At 45.3% G+C, this 20934-nt stretch overlaps 1 protein-coding gene across 1 annotated transcript in view; it reads right to left on the bottom strand.

The window, feature by feature from the left end:
* Positions 1–20213, bottom strand: part of NECTIN3 (nectin cell adhesion molecule 3) — a 93005-nt gene extending 72792 nt beyond the window's left edge. Inside the window, exon 1 of the mRNA XM_040424227.1 lies at positions 19783–20213. Coding sequence (XP_040280161.1) covers positions 19783–19858 — 76 coding nt within the window. The 5' untranslated portion in view covers positions 19859–20213. The remainder of the gene's footprint in view (positions 1–19782) is intronic.
* Positions 20214–20934: the final 721 nt, after the last annotated feature.

Here is a 20934-nt window from a genome sequence, read left to right as displayed (position 1 = left end):
GGTTGCTGGGGAAGAAAGAGAATCTGTAAGCTCTCCTGACTATTTTAGTAAATATTCGTATTTCTCATTTCAGAATGCTGTGTTGTACCTTCTTCTGTTTTTCCTATTGAAAATGTATGAATAAACTGACAACTTGTCGCTGTCACTCAAAGTGGCATGTCCCTGCACACAGTGTGGCCAAGTTGAAGTTGATGTTATAGGGGTACATCATGTTCGCACAAGGAATGGTAGTACCCAGTTGTCAATTTATTCAGACATTTATATAAGGAATAACAGAGGGACACTACAAAGTACAGTTCTATGGAAAAATGATTCAGAATTATTTAATGGGGAATACAAGTGAGTAATTAGAATATGTTCATATCTTTGTCAGGTCCTCTGTGGCAGATTCTGCTACTGCACAGTGGTGTGTGTGAATAAAGACAACAGCAACCATGTCAGGAGAGCTGACAGGGTCCATTAACACGTCCACAAAATGCGCCCGCATCCATTCCGCAATTTTGCGGAACGGGTGCGAACCTATTCATTTTCAATGGGGCCGCAAAAGATGCAGACAGCACACCGTGTGCTGTCCGCATCCGCACTTCCGTTCCATTGCGGCCCCGCAGTTATTCCGACTAACTCAAGTAATGGCTGGAATGGGTCACTTAGGGTTGTTTCACACGAGCAAGTCCACTGCGGGAATCATGCAGTGTGTAGCATGATCCCCTGTTCTGGAGCGCATGGCATTATACTGATTTATAATGCTATGTGACTCTGCTTGATCTTACTGCTACAGAATCAGTGACATAAAGCTGTCAGTATGACTCTGTAGCAGTAAGGTCAAGCAGAGTCACATAGCATTATAAATCAGTATAATGCCATGCGTTCCTGCAAGTTCAGAACGGATGATCATGCTACACACGGAGCGCGATTCCCGCAGTGGAATCGCTCGTGTGAAACAACCCTTAGGCCCTTTTCACACAGGCGTCACGAATTTTGTCCGGATGCGTTGCGGGTGCATTGCAGGAAACCCGCGCGAGTGCGCACGCAATTTTAGTCAGTTTTGTCTGCGTTTGCGTTGCTCAGTTTTTTCCGCGTGAGTGCAAAGCGCTTTAATGCGTTTTGCATGCGCGTAATAAAAAACTGAATGTGGTACCCAGACTTCTTTACTGAAGTTCGGGTTTGGTGTTCTGTAGATTTTATTGTTTTCCATTATAACATGGTTATAATGTAAAATAATAGCATTCTTTAATACAGAATGCTAAGTAAAATGTCCCTTGAGGGTTAAAAAATAATTTAAAAAAAATTACTCACCTCATCCACGTTATCGTCTTCTTTCTTCTTCTTGCAGGACCTGCGCTGACGTAATCACGCTCACCATAAAGCATACAGGCCCATTTTGTGAGCTGAATGTGGGGGAATGCCAGAGGGCAGCAAGGTAAAAATGACATTCAGAATAAGCTCCTTTTCACCTATCTAGCCATATTGTATTATGAACAAACATATAAAGGGACCACATAAAGATTTTAAGCACAAACTACATGTGCATTTCCTGAAGGAAATAAGGAAATACCTAGTGCTTGAAAAGAGCTGAAAGAGTATGTGTGTGAGAGAGAGAGAGAGAGAGAGAGAGAGAGAGAGAACAGTTCAAAGTACATAGTAAGCTCTGCATAATACTGTGGTTGTGAGTGTTACTTTGAATATAATGAATATACAGTCAGGTCCATAAATATTGGGACATCAAAACAATTCTAACATTTTTGGCTCTATACACCACCACAATGGATTTGAAATGAAAAAGATGTGCTTTAACTGCAGACTGTCAGCTTTAATTTGAGGGTATTTACATCCAAATCAGGTGAACGGTGTAGGAATTACAACAGTTTGCATATGTGCCTCCCACTTGTTAAGGGACCAAAAGTAATGGGACAGAATAATAATCATAAATCAAACTTTCACTTTTTAATACTTGGTTACAAATCCTTTGCAGTCAGTTACAGCCTGAAGTCTAGAACGCATAGACATCACCAGACGCTGGGTTTCATCCCTGGTGATGATCTGCCAGGCGTCTACTGCAACGGTTTTCAGTTCCTGCTTGTTCTTGGGGCAATTTCCCTTCAGTTTTGTCTTCAGCAAGTGAAATGCATGCTCAATCGGATTCAGCTCAGGTGATTGACTTGGCCATTGCATAACATTCCACTTCTTTCCCTGAAAAAAAAACTCTTTGGTTGCTTTTTCAGTATGAATTGGGTCATAGTCCATCTGCACTGTGAAGTGCCGTCTAATTAGTTCTGAAGCATTTGGCTGAATATGAGAAGATAATATTGCCCGAAACACTTCAGAATTCATCCTGCTGCTTTTCTCAGCAGTCAAAACATCAATAAATACAAGCGAACCAGTTACATTGGCAGCCATACATGTCCACTCCATGACACTTCCACCACCATGCTTCATTGATGAGGTGGTATGCTTAGGATCAGGACCAGTTCCTTTCCTTCTCCATACTCTTCTCTTCCCATCACTCATCCATAGGATGTTGTTCAAGAACTGTGAAGGCTTTTTTTAGAAGTCGTTTGGCAAACTCTAATCTGGCCTTCCTGTTTTTGAGGCTCACTAATGGTTTACATCTTGTGGTGAACCCTCTGTATTCACTCTGGTGAAGTCTTCTCTTGATTGTTGACTTTGACACACATACACCTACCTCCTGGAGAGTGTTCTTGATCTGGCCAACTGTTGTGAAGGGTGTTTTCTTCACCAGGGAAAGAATTCTTCGGTCATCCACCACAGTTGTTTTCCGTGGTCTTCCGGGTCTTTTGGTGTTGCTGAGCTCACCGGTGCGTTCCTTCTTTTTAAGAATGTTCCAAACAGTTTTTTTGGCCACGCCTAATGTTTTTGCTATCTCTCTGAGAGGTTTGTTTTGTTTTTTCAGCCTAATGATGGCTTGCTTCACTGATAGTGACAGCTCTTTGGATCTCATTTTGAGAGTTGACAGCAACAGATTCCAAATGCAAATAGCACACTTGAAATTAACTCTGGACCTTTTATCTGCTCATTGTAATTGGGATAATGAGGGAATAACACACACCTGACCATGGAACCGCTGAGAAGCCAATTGTCCCATTACTTTTGGTTCCTTAACAAGTGGGAGGCACATATGCAAACTGTTGTAATTCCTACACCGTTCACCTGATTTAGATGTAAATACCCTCAAATTAAAGCTGACAGTCTGCAGTTAAAGCACATCTAGTTCGTTTCATTTCAAATCCATTGTGGTGGTGTATAGAGCCAAAAATTTTAGAATTGTGTAGATGCCCCAATATTTAAGGGCCTGACTGTAATACTAGAGGTGCCGTGTATTAAAATGTATTAAAAATGACAACTCCGGAACACCTCTCAGCAATAAAAGCTTTGAAACGCAGTTTGAACAGAGTCTGTACGTTAAGCGGTTCGGGCTGTAAAACGGGAGAAGAAGAAAAAAAAACTAAGAATATGAGGAATAGCAATACAGAGCTTTTCATCACAAGATGTGTACAACAGAATAACACAGGTTATTTGTGGGCAGAACAGGAATTCCCATCATCAACATGAGGAGGGGAACCTTTACTGTAAATGTGGTTAAACTGTGGAATGCCCTTTCACAAGAGACAGTAAAATCAATAGCAAAACTGAAAAAAGGAATAGTCATTTATCTTATGTCTAACGGTATGGCAAGTTATAATTAACGAGCGGGAAATAAGGAAGGAAGTTTCCTTGGCGAGACGTAGCGTCAGGATTGTAGAACATGCTTGCCATTTCAGTATAGTACCGCACATACAGGATTCATTTACCTGAATCCCCAGGGAATTTTAAGGTTCAATAAAATCATAGTTCCTGAGGATCTGTAATAACATGAGGCAGCGCTCCAATATGTAATATGGATCTTTTTCTCCAGAATGGAACAGATGTAGCCCCCATCATAAGCTTATAGTTTCCTGTAACTAATTAATTCTCTTCCTCATCCTCCAGCCTTCATATCTTGTGACTTAAACAGGAACAGTAATGATCCATCTGTTTTCTGGGCAATGTCTCCAATGCTGCGAAAACCTATCATTTTAATCATCTGCGGAGATGAAATATTTGAAGAGCTATGTATCACCTTTCTATTATTATACATGATATTACAGTGTACCCTAACTGATATACTTTCTATTGACCATAAGAAGAAAACCGCTCACCATATCACCATGATAATGGCAGGAAGCATTAGCTTCTGTCCGTGCGAAGAAAAATAAGGATTGGGCAGTCAATATGCCCTACCCAGAGATGTCTAGCAGAGGCTCATTCTCCTCTCCCCTATGGAAGGCTGGGAGGAGTAGTTGTCGGCTGAATGAGAGTCTGAATGACAGCTATCAGGAGTACTGCCAGGGACTGGCGAGGGTGACCTCACTATATAAGTTACAGGAAACGTACATAATGTGATACAATGAGAAGCAGAATTCATTAGGACCAGACAGACGATGTGAAGAACCTACTGTATAAATACAATCTGTATGGTTACAGTCAGTCCAAGTACTTGTCGGTACAGATGGAGGTACAAGCTGCTGCACCATAAGTAATCTTTGTTTTTGCCTTACGAGAAAAAAGGAGACATCATAATAGAAACTGAAGACAACAATGGAGAGAAATGTATTCATGATCTGCCCCACATTCAGACCATGGTCTACATGCAGGACTCACACAGGACGCCCATCTCCTGGGCGAACCATGGCAGTGGTGACTAAATGTATTGGTTTAGCTCACACAGTAAATTCAGGTCAACCGAACCGACCAATTACAGTAACACCAGCCGACCATTTAATGGTCCAGTGACGCTCATTCGGCATATCTCAGGGGGAGAAAGGACTGGGCAGGACCAGGATGAATTTCAGTATGCCACCACCAGAGGTGTCTGGTGATAGATTACTACTGAATACAATGTTATCAGGCTGTCAGCTGTGAAAAGGCTGAGGTCTGTACTAGAGTCTAGCCTCAAGATGTAAATGAAAATGTCCACATTCACTTACAGCAAACAGATCTTGAAATGGTGACAGACAAAATACATAGGAAAGTTATTAAAAACAGTCATTAAAGGGGCTGATGAGACATCTGACTCAGGGGTATTTCAGCCCCACAGGTGATGAGTGCTCCATTCACAGCAATGCGGATAGGGGGACTCCCCGTGCTGGACAGGTCACAGATGTTTGTGGCTGGATTCTCCTTTCAGCGCTTATTAGAAGTCAACCTCACAGAACACAACAGCTGATCAAACAGCTGGAATCTCATTTTCATGCAAAAAACAGAGATGCCTAGGCCGGTGTCACCCGGCATTTCCACTTTCCATCAGAAGGATGTGTGTATAAGTCAGGAGGATTTCGGTGCATCTGTCACCCATAGGCTCTCATTTTACCAAACAAAATAAACTGCAAGCATGCCTGTGTATGGTATGGTTCAGATACCTTCAATGCACTTACTCTGGAATCACATATCCTACTCCACCTCTTCTTCTAGATCTTCTAACATCATGTCCAAGGAATGGCTAACCTTTAACCTTTATATGGCCATCTGTTGAAATGTTACAACAAGTTAGAAAATGTCCTGGCACATGACAGGTCATGACTTTTAGGAAAATGACTGCACACCAGAGGGTGTGTTATTACTGTGCAAGCGTGCAACCAACATCTAAGAGCAACTGTTACAACAAAGACCAAAAGCTACAGTTCCAACTATAAAAAAAAGCATAACAGGTGCAGGGGTCCTCGCTTCTAAATCCAGCCAACACGTGTGCCACTGTGGTAGGGCAAACCCACTGCACAGTTTTCCTCAATTTCTTATAAATTACTGTGTTTTTAAGACGATAAGACGCACCTGAACATAAGCTTCTCCCAAGGTTTAGACACCAGGAAATTAGAAAATTAATATTTTCTACTAATTAAAACTTCTCGTAGTTCCTGAGATAGCAATTTTCTGTTTTTACACTTTCATTTTTCACCTCCTGCATTACCAGAGCCGTAACCTTTTACTTTTCCATGCACATAGCTGTATGATGGCTTGTTTTTTGCAGGACTTGTTGTACTCTCTAATAGAACCATTTATTATTGCATATGATGCAGTGGGAAGCTGGAAGAAAAACTCCAAATAGGATAAAACTGGGGAAAAAAATTATTCCACCACAGATTTTTACGTTTTGTTCTTACAGCGTTCCCTATGAGGTAAAACAGACCTGTTCCCTTCATTCTCTGGATCAGTACAATTAAAGAAATACTACATTTGTATAGTTTTTCTTATGTTTTAATACTTTAAAAAAATAAAAACTATTATAATTTTTTGTCATCACCATATTCTGAGGCCATAACTTTTTTATATTTATCTCTACGGAACTGTGTGAAGGCTCCTTTTTTGCTGGGCGATCTGTAGTTTTCATTGATACCACTTGGTTGTGTATGACTTTTTGATAATTTTGTATAAAATTTTTGTTTGGAGATGAAGTAATGAATAAAGTGCAAATCCCCCTTGTTTTTAAATGACTTTTTCGAAATGGTATGCTGAGAGTTATAGTGTCACAGTCTCTGGAGTTGAACAGCCCCCTCCAAAGGTTTGCCTATGGCCTCATGCACACGGTTGTTGCCCGGCCGTGGCTGTATTGCGACCCACATATAGGGGGTCCGCAATACACGGGCACCGGCCGTGTGCACCCCGCATCACGGATGCAGACCCATTTACCTGAATGGGTCCGCAATCCGGGAGAGGTGCCTCTGCACCGCAGAAAAATAGAACATGTTCTATTTTTTTTACGGTGTGGACGGATCACGGACCCATTCAAGTTGAATGGGTCTGAATCCGTCCCGGCCGCCGCACGGATGTTGCCTGTGCATTGGGGACCAAAAATTGCAGTCCTCAATGCACGTAACGTCTGCACAATGGCAGTGTGCATGAGGCCTATGAATGAAGAACAGTAGGCTGCTTTACCATGTGATGAAAATAGGCTTCTAAATTCTTTAAAGTGACACCTCTCAGAAAGGCTTATGGGGCACATTTACTAAGCTTTTTACACCAATTTTGTGGAGTACAAAAAGTCGCAAACAATGCTGCACGCCATAATTGTGGCATCATTTTTTGACTTTTCATTGTTCTCACCATTTTTCAAAAGTGGTGAGAAAGGTGGGTGGAAAAGTGGGAGAGGGTGTGGCTTCTCGTGGCCCATCAGATTCACTTTATTTACATCGGAAAGCAGCATAGATTAGAGTTCAAATCTACACTATCTTAAGGCCACCTAGCTTCCTAATAAGCTCCACCCTTTCCACTTAGTCCAACCCCCTATCAAACATGTCTCAAAATGTAGAAATCCTAGCTGCTCCAAATTGCGCCACTTTTTAGACAGATTTTTGGCACGTACACATTAGTAAATCTTGCCATGGACAGCCCTACACTGAGCACTATCACTGATCAGCACAATAGCCAGCAGTTGAATTATGGACTGTAATCTCTAACCTCGCTATATTTTTGAAAATGACTTGAAGACGGAGTGTCAATAATTTTTGTTTTTCATAATAGGAAGGCATCTAAATTAGATTATAAGAAATAAATAGCAATGAAAGAATTGAGCAGTGATCAGTGGGGTCCTAGCAGTGGGGCCCCCTGTGATCAGAGATTTTACATCTATCCTGGATAGGTGATAGATGTCTATTGGCGAACAACCCCGTTTAATCCTATTAGTGTGACCAAAACACTGGCAATGTAAGTAACTCCCAGGGTTAACGCTAAAGTTTAGTACTGTACTATAGACGTTAAAGGGGTATTCCAATCTCAAACACTGAAGGCATAGCGCTAGGATATGGCATCAATAGACCTGCCCCTACCTCCAGAAAGGGGCCCCCGTATGTGAAGGGAGTGCAGCCATGTATGCAAAGCTATCCTTGTCCCTGCTATGGGAGGCCCAAAATCAGGCAGTCCCATAGTGGTAAATGGAGAGGTGGTGCGCATTCTATTTTTGGAATTCCCATAGCAGTTGCAAATGTGGTGTCACCTCTTTAACTTTGGGGGACCTGTTCTGGAGACAGAGGTGGGAGCCGAACCTATCAGACATTGATGGCATATCCTAGCAATATGCCATCGTCTGAAATGGGAATACCCCTTTAAATTCTACTTCTGTCATTAGTTACTGTTCCCAAGATCTAGAAGAATAATAGCATAAAAACCACCATTATACCGATATTAACAATAACAATCGTAAAGACATTATAACGACCTTTACGTTGTCCATTGAATATGTATTACTAGTAACCTGATAACAGAAGGCATCAGAAGAGGAATCAGCGCCACATCTGATAGCGGACGGCTCATCACGGGATGTCCTGTAGGTAATAGGAAGTACAGGAATCTATGACAGGAAACCTCAGCATGGCAAACAGAAATGCCACCAATGAGTGCACATGTCTGACATAAAGCGGACATCACATATTATCATGCCAGAAGAGCTGCGGTCAGTCCGGGAGATGCAGCTGACACAAGAGCCATTTTTCACACAACACACATGGCCGTTTGATGCCAGTCTAGGGATAGTTTGGATTCTGGCGGTAAAAAGAGGCAGTTTTCCATCAGGTTGAATCAGTTTGGTCTCAGCCTGCGTTCTGTTGTGCGTTTATTCCCGTCCGTGTGGTATGGGCTCATGCACACAAACTTATTTTTTTTCCATGTCCACTTTTTTGCGGCCCGTATGCAGAACCATTCACTTCAATTGGGCCGTGAAAAAAAACTAACGGAAATGACATGTACCTTCCATGTCCGTATGTCTATGCTGCAAAAAAAATAAAAAATAGAACATGTCCTATTATTGTCCATATTCCGAACAAGGATAGGACTGTTCTGTCAGGGGCTGACCGCTCCGTTCTGCAAAATGCGGAATGCACACGTACAGTGTTTTGCGGATGCGCAATTTGCAGACCACAAAACAGCCAATGGTCGTGTGCATGAGCCCTATGTCATCTGTTTTTCACGTCTGGTACAAAAAAAAAAAAAAACATAAGAACGCCCATTAGGTGTACATTCTGTTTTTTTTGCGGAACCATTCAAATAAAAAAAAACAGAAAAAAAAAAAAAAAAACTTTGTGTGCAAGAGGCCTAACATTAAGGCCTCTTTCACACGGCCGTAGTGCTCCTGCAAACGGCGGTTCCGCAATACACGGGTCACCAGCCGTGTGCATTCCGCATCACGGATGCAGAACCATTCACTTGAATTGGTCCGCAAATCCGGAGATGCGGTGCGGAACGGAAGCACGGAACGGAACCCCACGGAAGCACTACGGCTTGTTCCGTTCCGTGCTTTCGTTGTGCAAAAATATAGAACTTGTTCTATCTTTTTGCGGAACGGATGGATCGTGGACCCCATTCAAGTGACCCCATTCAATTTGCGGTCCGCAGCACAGGCCTGGCCAGCACACGGCCATGTAAAAGAGGCCTAACCAAGACGCTGCTGGTCAAGGGAACAAGCCTTTGGGCTCCTTCACACGTCCGTATGAAATTATGGGTCATGTACAGATATGCAATAACGTATCTTTTTAATGTTAAAATTCTGGAGAATATTTTCTTATTGTGCAGTTCTGTAATTATTCCTCCGAGAAATGTGTGAATAAACGGACTGTTGGGTGATACCAGTATCCTTGTCAAAAAGGGTGTGTCCCTGCAGAATGTGACACTGTCAGCACTGACTCGATAGTTATGGTATCCTTCTTCTCAATTTATTCATACATTTTTAGGAGGAATAATATGGAATGGAACAATGCAGAGCTCTATGGAAAGAAGATCTAGAATTGTTATGTCAGGAGACATGTCCTATAATATGGACAGGATGTATCATTATCCAGGGCCGTCTTTAATATTGATTGGACCCTGGGCAAAAATTTACTTGGTCCCCCCTGGATCCCGCCTTCCCACAACCTAGCAGGCAATCACGCCCTCCATCACAACACACACACAAAAAATCCACACATCTGGTAGAGTACAGTGAATGACTGTAAATACTTCCAGTTCTGAAGACTCCAGCGGCTCATGATCAGTGCTCTGGGCAGCTGGGCTCAGGCTGGAAGTAGGCACCGCTCTGCAGGAAGGAGACCAGGGCTCGGCTCACCCTAGTGTTACAGTGCACCCCAGCACCCCACAGTATGCAGTATAGCACCCTATAGTATACAGCACCACACAGTATGCAGTATAGCACCCCACACTATACAGTACCCCACAGTATATAGTAGAGCAGTATAGCAGCCCCCAGTATACAGCATCCCACAGTATACATCACCTCACAGTATACAGTAGAGCAGTATAGCACCTCACCGTATACAGCACCCCAAACTATACACAATACAGCACCCCACACTATACAGCCCCCCACACTATACAGTACAGGAGTATAGCACTCTACAATATACAGCACCCACAGTATACAGTACAGCAGTATAGCACTCCACAATATACAGCACCCACAGTATACAGCAGGGCTGTGGAGTCGGAGTCGAGGAGTCGGAGTCGGGGGAAATTTTGGGTACCTGGAGTCGGAGTCGGCAAACAATGCACCGACTCCGACTCCTACTCCTACAAAATTTAGATTTCAATAAAAAAAAAAAAAGCAAGTTTAAATGTCCCAATTCACAAAAAGTTATAATTAATGACTTCTCTACTGTAAGAATAAAGACCAATGCATGCAGTGCCTCACGTAACCGCAAAACAAACACGTTAAGTGACCGTGAAGAAGCATGCTTTTCATGTGCTTCACTATATGGCACGCAACGCACAATTAGGAGCTGCAATACTTATACTTTCCATAATGTTGTGTTCTGCTTTTACAGGGAACGCAGCGTCCATGTGTAACCTAGCCTCTCACTGATAAGGGATTAAAAAAATATGTTTTTTGCAGGACTAGAGAGTGAGACACTTGTATAAGTGAAGGGAATGAAGGGCCAATAGCTCAAGACTGAAGCTGTAAACCATTGGAAAAACTGCTGTCATTTAGCCAAGGCTATAAAAACTTGTAAACTCTGATTGTTAGCTTAAACTTTAAACATGACTATGGGATTCTCCTAGGAAAATCATGTTTTAGAATAAATGCCCCTTCCTGGATCCTCCCACTGCCCTATCTTCAGCAGAAGATCAGCACACAAAGGAGAAAGCAGCTTCCCAGCCAGTAGTCCTGTGGTAGGCTGCGTTTCTTTCCCTCAAGGAATGTATAAAATACATTTGCATATTAATACAGAGGAGTCGGAGTCGGGGAGTCGGAAGTACATAAAACTGAGGAGTCGGAGTCGGAACATTTATCTACCGACTCCACAGCCCTGGTATACAGCCCCCCACACTATACAGTACAGCAGTATAGCACTCCACAATATACAGCACCCACAGTATACAGTACAGCAGTATAGCACTTCACAATATACAGCACCCACAGTATACAGTACAGCAGTATAGCACTCCACAATATACAGCACCCACAGTATACAGCCCCCCACACTATACAGTACAGCAGTATAGCACTCCACAATATACAGCACCCACAGTATACAGTCCCCCACACTATACAGTACAGCAGTATAGCACTCCACAATATACAGCACCCACAGTATACAGTCCCCCACACTATACAGTACAGCAGTATAGCACTCCACAATATACAGCACCCACAGTATATAGTCCCCCACACTATACAGTACAGCAGTATAGCACTCCACAATATACAGCACCCACAGTATACAGTACAGCAGTATAGCACTCCACAATATACAGCACCCACAGTATACAGCCCCCCACAGTATACAGTACAGCAGTATAGCACTCCACAATATACAGCACCCACAGTATACAGCCCCCCACACTATACAGGCCCCCACAGTATACAGCAGTTTACAGTATATTAGCATTAGGGATGTCCCGATACCATTTTTTTAAGACTGAGTACGAGTACCGATACTTTTATTTAAGTACTCACCGATACCAATTACCGATACAAATTTTAACAATAAAATACACACACATGTATTTTCTGACCACTGACCAACCAAAAGGCCCAAAAACAGAACTATAACATTTCAAGGAGACGTTATACTGTATGGGGGCAGCCACAAGGAGACGTTATATTGTATGGGGGCAGCTACAAGGAGACGTTATACTGTATGGGGGCAGCTACAAGGAGACATTATACTGTATGGGGGGCAGCTACAAGGAGATGTTATACTGTATGGGGGCAGCCACAAGGAGATGTTATACTGTATGGGGGCAGCCACAAGGAGACGTTATACTGTATGGGGCAGCTACAAGGAGACATTATACTGTATGGGGCAGCTACAAGGAGACGTTATACTGTATGGGGGGCAGCTACAAGGAGACGTTATACTGTATGGGGGCAGCTACAAGGAGACGTTATACTGTATGGGGCAGCTACAAGGAGACATTATACTGTATGGGGGCAGCCACAAGGAGATGTTACACTGTATGGGGGCAGCTACAAGGAGACATTATACTGTATGGGGGGCAGCTACAAGGAGACATTATACTGTATGGGGGGCAGCTACAAGGAGACGTTATACTGTATGGGGCGGCCACAAGGAGACGTTATACTGTATGGGGGCAGCCACAAGGGTACGTTATACTGTATGGGGCAGCCACAAGGAGACGTTATACTGTATGGGGGCAGCCACAAGGAGACGTTACACTGTATGGGGGCAGCCACAAGGAGACGTTATACTGTATGGGGGCAGCCACAAGGAGATGTTACACTGTATGGGGGCAGCTACAAGGAGACATTATACTGTATGGGGGCAGCTACAAGGAGACATTATACTGTATGGGGGGCAGCTACAAGGAGACGTTATACTGTATGGGGCGGCCACAAGGAGACGTTATACTGTATGGGGGCAGCCACAAGGGTACGTTATACTGTATGGGGGCAGCCACAAGGAGACGTTATACTGTATGGGGGCAGCCACAAGGAGACGTTATACTGTATGGGGGCAGCCACAAGGAGACGTTACACTGTATGGGGGCAGCCACAAGGAGACGTTATACTGTATGGGGGCAGCCACAAGGAGACGTTATACTGTATGGGACGGCCACAAGGAGACGTTACACTGTATGGGACGGCCACAAGGAGACGCTACTGTAAGGAGTCAGGACAACAATTTTTGAAGCCCCTCCTCAGTATAATAGTCTTGTGGCCATCATACAGTAATGTATATTTCTTCTTGCCCTAATGCCTGCTTTTAGAGATCAATGTGCAGCTTGCAGGAAGGGAAGGACCAGGGCCATAGAAGACAGACACTATCACCTTTAGGCTCCTTTCACACTAGCGTTCGGAGCGGATCCGTCTGATGTTTCATCAGACGGATCCGCTCCGATAATGCAGACGTTCGCATCCGTTCAGAACGGATGTGTCTGCATTAAAACTTAGAAAATTTTCTAAGTGTGAAAGTTGTCTGAGCGGATCCGTTCAGACTTTACATTGAAAGTCAATGGGGAACGGATCCGCTTGAAGATTGAGCCATATTGTGTCATCTTCAAGCGGATCCGTCCCCATTGACTTACATTGTAAGTGTGGACGGATCCGCTCGCCTCCGCACGGCCAGGCGGACACCCGAACGCTGCAAGCAGCGTTCAGGTGTCCGCTCACTGAACGGAGCGGAGGCTGAACGCTGGCAGGCGGATGCATTCTCAGTGGATCCGCCTCCACTGAGAATGCATTGGGGCCAGACGGATGCGTTCGGGGCCGCTCGTGAGCCCCTTCAAACGGTGCGCACGAGCGGACACCCAAACGCTAGTGTGAAAGTAGCCTTAGAGGGACTCGCTCCTGGCAAACACAGCTCTGCTGCAGTGAATGCAGTGGAGCAGACTGATGTAATTACAATGTATAGTTATTGCAGGGACTCAGAGAATCGTCTGAGAGTTTATTAGTTAAAAGAATCGAATGAGTCAGAGACTGTGTCACCGAGTCCCTGCCAGGCTTCCTGCTCTGCTACATGCACCCTGTACACACACAGCTCCACTACATGCTATGCTAATAATGCCCCCCCCCCACCCCCTCTTCCCCCCGGACGGACTTACAGGGAGCCGCAGAGCAGGACGGCTGGCAGGGACTCGGTGGCGATTCTTTTAACTAATAAACTGTCAGACGATTCTCTGAGTCCCTGCACTACGCTCCCTGTGCTGTGAGTCAGTGCTGGTTGCCTCTGATTGGTTGGAGGGCGGGGAGGGGCGGGGCGGAGCTAGCTTCCACTGTAGGCTCCTATTACACTGCCTGCTGTTGCCTCTGAAGCTGTTAGCTGTGCGAGGTGCAGGGGCCGTGGACGGACACAGAAGCAGCGCACAGGTATCGGCAGTGGTATCGGGGACATTTGCACGAGTACATGTACTCGTGCAAATGCCCGGTATCGGTCCCGATACCGATACTGGTATCGGGACATCCCTAATTAGCATAATAGCCCCGGTCACCTTTTTCTGATGTAATCTTCACAAAAAAAGCTCCACAGTTAAGGCAAACTTCTACAGCAACACTCCTGGTAGGACCTTGATAACCTCATAGCCATGTGACCAGTAATATTGCTAGGTTACTGGTCACATGGTGATGTCATCTAAGGTCCTAGAGAATCACAGCTCTCACAGTACGCTGCCTGGAGTGCCGGCAGGCAGGCATGGCAGCACCCCCTGTGTAGCTGACAGCCTGACACCCGGGGCAGTGGCTAGCAGGGCTCAAGAGGCAGCTGCCTTGGGCCCCCCAGGAGCAACTGGGCCAGGGGCAGCTGCCCCTTTTGCCCCTTGTTAAAGACGGTCCTGTCATTATCATAGGAGCACCTTTTATCCAAACTGTCAACTGTACTGTTCCTCTTTTATTCCTTCTAGAAAATCATGAATAGACTGACACATTGGTGGCATATCGCTAGGATATATCACTAAATGTCTATCTCTAGAATGGAACCCGCAAAGTGAAGGAGAGCACACCGTGCCCGCCCAGCCACCCTCCATTCATTTTTATGGGACTGATGAAAATTTCCATCTGTCCCATAGAAGTGAATGGAATTATGGCCATGCTTGCACAATGGACGTTCGAAAATAGCCCAGCGCTGCTCAGCTATTTTCAGCAGGATCACAGAAATAACCGCACATGTGCAGTCCGCTCTCCTTCACTTTGCGGGCTCCGTTCCAGCGATAGGTGAGGGTTCCAGCCGCAACTATCAGACATTTGTGCCATCATTCTCCTTGCCAAGGCAGTGTCTGTCTACAATGACTGGCAGACCACACTGATTGGACTATATGAGAGTATGCAGGGATCCACCCCTGACTGGTACCAACCAAGTGTCAAATTATTCATACAGTGATATGAGGAATAACAACTGTAAGAGAAGATGCTCCAGAATTGTTATAGAGACAAGTCAGGAGGGGGCAGCACCCCCATCATCAGGTTTGTGAGATCAGAGTCCATGCAGTGTTAAGGCATGTGAGAAGCGCCCGTCTTTTGTTGGTCTAGTCCTGCTCCCATATTGCTAGTGCACCTCTTGAATGTAGTGGCACAACGCCCTAGTACACAACCTGACAAAGCAAGATGTCACCGAGTAAACAAGCGGCCTGACAGCCAGCGTCTCTAAGTGAAAGCAGGAAGTAGGTAATCACAGTTCACATACCTGAGCTCATTTATGATTAACCAAGACTGCAAGGTGGTGACCGCTGACCGGGCGCCGCACACAAACAGGGTGGAAAATGTGAAAATATTCCCATACCACTACCCTGCCTACATGCAGAAGACAGCCTCCATTCATGCCACATACGTCTGCGGCCCTCCAGCTGTTGCAAAACTACAAATCCCAGCATGCCTGGACAACCTACAGCTATCGGCCTACTGCAGGGCATGGTGGGAGTTACAGTTTTACAACAGCTGGAGGGGCCGCAGGTTGAGCATCCATGGTCTATGGTGTATTTCCCAGGTATACGCTGACGTGCCCATAGACACTAGTAGGCAAACCTGTATGCCAAAACAGTGCCCTTTGCCTTGCACACAATTGCCAGCCCCAACTGTACTTTTTTTTTAACCATGTATGGCGTACATTCAGCAGGCCTTATAAACGCCAAATACTGTGGCGCAATTACACATGCTACACTTTTTTCGACTTGCTTCGTTTAAAGGAAGCATGACCTAAGCTGAGCAATTTTGCACCAAATTCTGTTGTCTTTAGGGGAGCTTCAGACATCCAGTGCGGAAAACAGGCTCCGTGTGCGAGCGTGAGCCCCCGTTATGGGCACTGCTAGTTTCTCAGGAGCACATGGCATTAGGCCTCCTGCACACAAACGTTTTTTTTTCCGTTTACGTTCCGTTTTTTGCGTTCCATATACGGAACCATTCATTTCAATGGATCCCCCAAAAAAACAGAAGGTACTCCATATGCCTTCCGTTTCCATATTTCCGTTCAAAGATAGAACATGTCCTATTATTGCCTGCAAATCACGTTCCATGGCTCCATTCAAGTCAATGGTTCCACAAAAAAAACTGAATGCATACGGAATTTACTCCATATGTCTTCCGTATCCGTTCCGTTTTTGAGTAACCATCTATTGAAACTTTTATGCCCAGCCCAATTTTTTTATGCACTTACTGTTTAAGGGTCCATTCAGACGTCCGTAGAATGGTCCGGATCCGTTCCGCAACGTTGCGGAACGGATCCAGACCCATTCATTTTCAACGGGGACGGAAGAGATGCAGACAGCACACTGTGTGCTGTCCGCATCCGCATTTCCGGTCCGCGGCTCCGCAAAAAAAATAGAGCATGTCCTATTCTTGTCCGCAGCTGCCAGCAATGTGCGGCGTCAGTGTTTTGCGATTCGCAATTTGCGGAGCTCAAAACACTAAGGACGTCTGAATGGACCCTAAACATTAGGCATTATGCACACGACCATATGTATTTTGCAGTCCGCAAAAAAATACGGATTACGTCTGTGTGCATTCCGTATTTTGCGTAACGGAACAGCTGGCCCCTAATAGAACAGTACTATCCTTGTCCGTAATGCGGATAATAATAGGACATGTTCTATTTTTTTTGCGGAACGGAAATACGGAAACGGTGTGCCTTCCATTTTTTTTGCGGACCCATTGAAATGAATGGTTCCACATACGGTCTGGAAAAAAAACGGAACAGACACAGAAAGAAAATACATTCATGTGCATGAGGCCTTATTGTATGCTTCCGTTTCCGATCCGCAAAAAATGGATCACAAATTGAAACCAAAAGGGAAAACGGAACGGTAACAATACTGAAACAAAAAAAGCTGAAAAAACTGATCCGTTTAAAACGGACCGCAAAACCATACGGTCGGGTGCAGGAGGCCTAATGCTGTATGTCTCTGCAGCATTATGTCAGTACAAGGCCTCATGCACACGACCGTTGTTGTGTTCCGTGTCCGTTGTTCTGTTTTCCGTGATTTTCTGCGGACCCATTGACTCTCAATGGGTCTGTTGAAAACTCGGATAATGCACCGTTTGTCATTCGCGTCCGTGATCGGTGTTTCCAGTCGGTCAAAAAAATATGACCTGTCCTATTTTTTTCACGGACAACGGTTCGCGGACCCATTCAAGTCAATGGGTCTGTGAAAAAACACGGAGGCACACAAGATTGTCATCCGCGTCCGTTTTTTTTCCTATCATTTGCAAGGCAAACTTGACTTAGATTTTTTTTTTTCACTTTTCATGTCTGGTGATCCTCCAAAAATCAAGGAAGACACACGGAAACAAAAACGGAAACGGATCACGGAACAAGGGAACAGCTTTTTGCGGACCGCAAAAAAATACTGTCGTGTGCATGAGGCCCAATTTAGTAGATGCAAGGTTGGACACAGACACACAGTATAATGGCTTGTTCACGCGACCGTTGCCCCTCCGTGCCCGTGCTGTGGACCGCAAATTTAATCACAGACCTCTGCAACTTGTACGGCAGTGCGGTACCCAACGGCAGCTTGGCTGTGCCACAACCGACTGTGCCGCGTGGTTGTACCGTAACTTGGCTGAGCATGTAAGTTTATTTCACCCCTCCCCAAACTACTGCCGAAGGTCAATCTATAAATAAGAGGGCGTGTTGTGCTGAAAACGTATAAGTGGTTCCTACTTTTCATTACAACTCATCCCTTGGCTGTGATTTTATTCTATAGCATTGAAGTGAAGTTGAAGTGACTTTTATCCTTGGTGCTGCACACAGACGAGGGGTGGGCTGGCTTTTTATCTCATTATTACGACGATCAGGAGGACCTCATACACGAAACTGAAGATACTCCGTTTTCTAAAGGGAAATGTGGATCTAGGCTGTTAATAGATTTCACAAGCAAACATGTAATCAGATTCCGAGGTGTTGTCGACTCAATGTGCCTAATGTAACGCTGCAAACAGCACCCTACTATACACACTACCCCCAGGGACGGGCGACGCTCGGCTACGCTGAATTGGGACTGCTTCTCACTTTAGTTTGTGGCAATCACACAATCCCATGTAATGTCCATCGGTTTACCATGCGTGTTTATGGCAGCCTATATTCCGCAGAAGTTCGAAGTCTGTGCCTGCAGACAGAATCCAAGAATTGCTTGAAATATTTCCCTGTAAAATGTACCAAAGAATTCACCGAGCTCCATTGTACAACGTGACAAGTAGGGCACTCGTGTGGGGGGCATCACTGCTGCTGGCGTTTTGGGGTGAATCTTTTGTATAACGTTACAAATGTTGGAGGGTATGCAACAGTGAAGTTTAAGAGTGAGACGGTGAGTGTACCCACACAAACATGAGGTGAATATGCCAATGCCAACTGCTCAACCTAACCAACCTCTGGATCTCCAATTCCCCGACAGCCCGTTTCTGTCAGGACATGAGGGGAGTTGGAGTTAAAAAACAGCTGATAAGCCTCAGTCACTAAAGCCAGAGAGCCACCACCTAATGTCTAATATATATATATATATATATATATATATATATATATATACACATGTAGATATAGGATATGACACAGAAGACTGAGGTAAATGCAGCACAGCTCGCAGGGCTGAGGTAATTTCCCCTCTGGGGAAACCAGAGGTGATGGAGAACATGAAGGTCTGACTCCAACGTCATGTCCATGAGGGAATATCTGACTGACAGGACCGTGCTCACATTGCAGCCATACGAATCCTTCCCCTCAGAGACCGGGAGAAGATGGAAAGCCTTGACAATGCCTATGCACGCACAGGTGGTAACCAAAGCGAAGGTTAATCCCCATTGTCACTGCACACAGGTTCCAGCCGCCTCCTTCCCTGTGACATCAGCCATGGTCTCCCAGGTCACAGCGAGGTGGCCGGTCCTTGGCACAGAACGGGAGCCAGCACCGAGAACAGGCCCGTATCACAGACATTGTGAGGGGAGGCTCAGCCCATGGCAGACAATTGCCTGCATAGGGGGAGGGGAGCGCTCTCCAAACTCCAAAGTTTAAAAGGAAGAATAGAACGAGGCATGGAAACATGGACGGGGCGGGCAGGGATGCCTCGGACTTTGTGAAGGAATGTGGGCTCTTCAATCAGACGAGGACTTCCTGCCCTGCAAGTAACGGTCCTCAGGCAGGGGCAAGTGACAACCGCCGCAGGGCACGGCTCGTCCCCGGGGACCGGTCACAGGGTGGGGTGAGCCCTGGACAGCATGACGGTGCATGGAAAAGTTGTGGGAGATGAGTGACACAAGCCGGGCACCTCACCACAGAGCTGTGCTCCCCTCCAGCAATCAACCCCGCCCCCTGCCCGAACTCTACTCACCGTACACCCTGCAGAGCAGCAGCCAGGCGAGGGCAGAGCGCGCCAGTCCCGCAGCACAGCCTCTTCTCCGCGCCATGATTGTGCGCGGAATGCCGCCTGCCCTCCTCTCCCCGAATCGCAGCTGCTGTAATGGAACACAACGCGGTTCCTAGTCCCAGCCTCACAATGCTAGGAGCATGGAGGGGGGTGGCGGCTGGGATGCGCCGCAGAACCCGAGCCGACTGGGAGGGGCTAGGCCAGACAGATCTCAGAGGTCACCCGAGAGCTGCTGGGGACCCCTGGAATGACCATGTGTGACCCCCGCCAGCCCCTGGCAACCGGAGAGATCCGCCCTGCATTCAGGGGAGAAGCGGCTGCTGTAGAGCAGAGAGGAGGCGGCGTGTACAAATCTCAGTCCGAAGTGTGAGGGCTCGCTGGTTACGTATGCTCCACACGTCCCCCGGTGTCCCCGGAACACTCACCCTGCTGGGTAGAGGTCTGCCATCTGCACTGGCAACAGGCTCCGAAGTCCACTCTCCAGAGTCACTGGACACAGGGAGAGGAAGGGAGACCCATACATGAGATGGATAGATCCATAGCTATTAGATGGATATGAGATTGATGGATAGATATATATTAGATAGGTATGAGATTGATGGATGGATAGATATGGGATGAATGGATAGATACATATGGGATGGATAAATATATGTGAGATAGATAATGAAATGGATAGATATATGTGAGATGTATGGATAGAAATGAGATGGATAGATATGAGATAGATACATAGATATGAGATGGATAGATATATGTGAGATGGATAGATATGAGATAGATAGGATGGATAGATATGAGATGGATAGATATGAGATAGATAGGATGGATAGATATGAGATGGATGGATGGATAGATATATATGAGATGGATAGATAGATATGAGATACATAGATATGGGATGGATAGATATATGTGAGATGGATAGATATGCCATAGATATGAGATGGATGGATAGATATGAGATAGATACATAGATATGTGATAGATACATAGATATGAGATGGATAGATATGTGATAGATACATAGATATGGGATGGATAGATATGAGATGGATACATAGATATGAGATACATAGATATGGGATGGATAGATATATGTGAGATGGATAGATA

Source organism: Bufo bufo, chromosome 3 (genome assembly GCF_905171765.1).
Source record: "Bufo bufo chromosome 3, aBufBuf1.1, whole genome shotgun sequence".
NCBI lineage: Eukaryota > Metazoa > Chordata > Amphibia > Anura > Bufonidae > Bufo > Bufo bufo.
The sequence above is the reverse complement of the archived record's forward strand: the minus strand, read 5'-3'. Positions and strand labels throughout refer to the sequence as shown.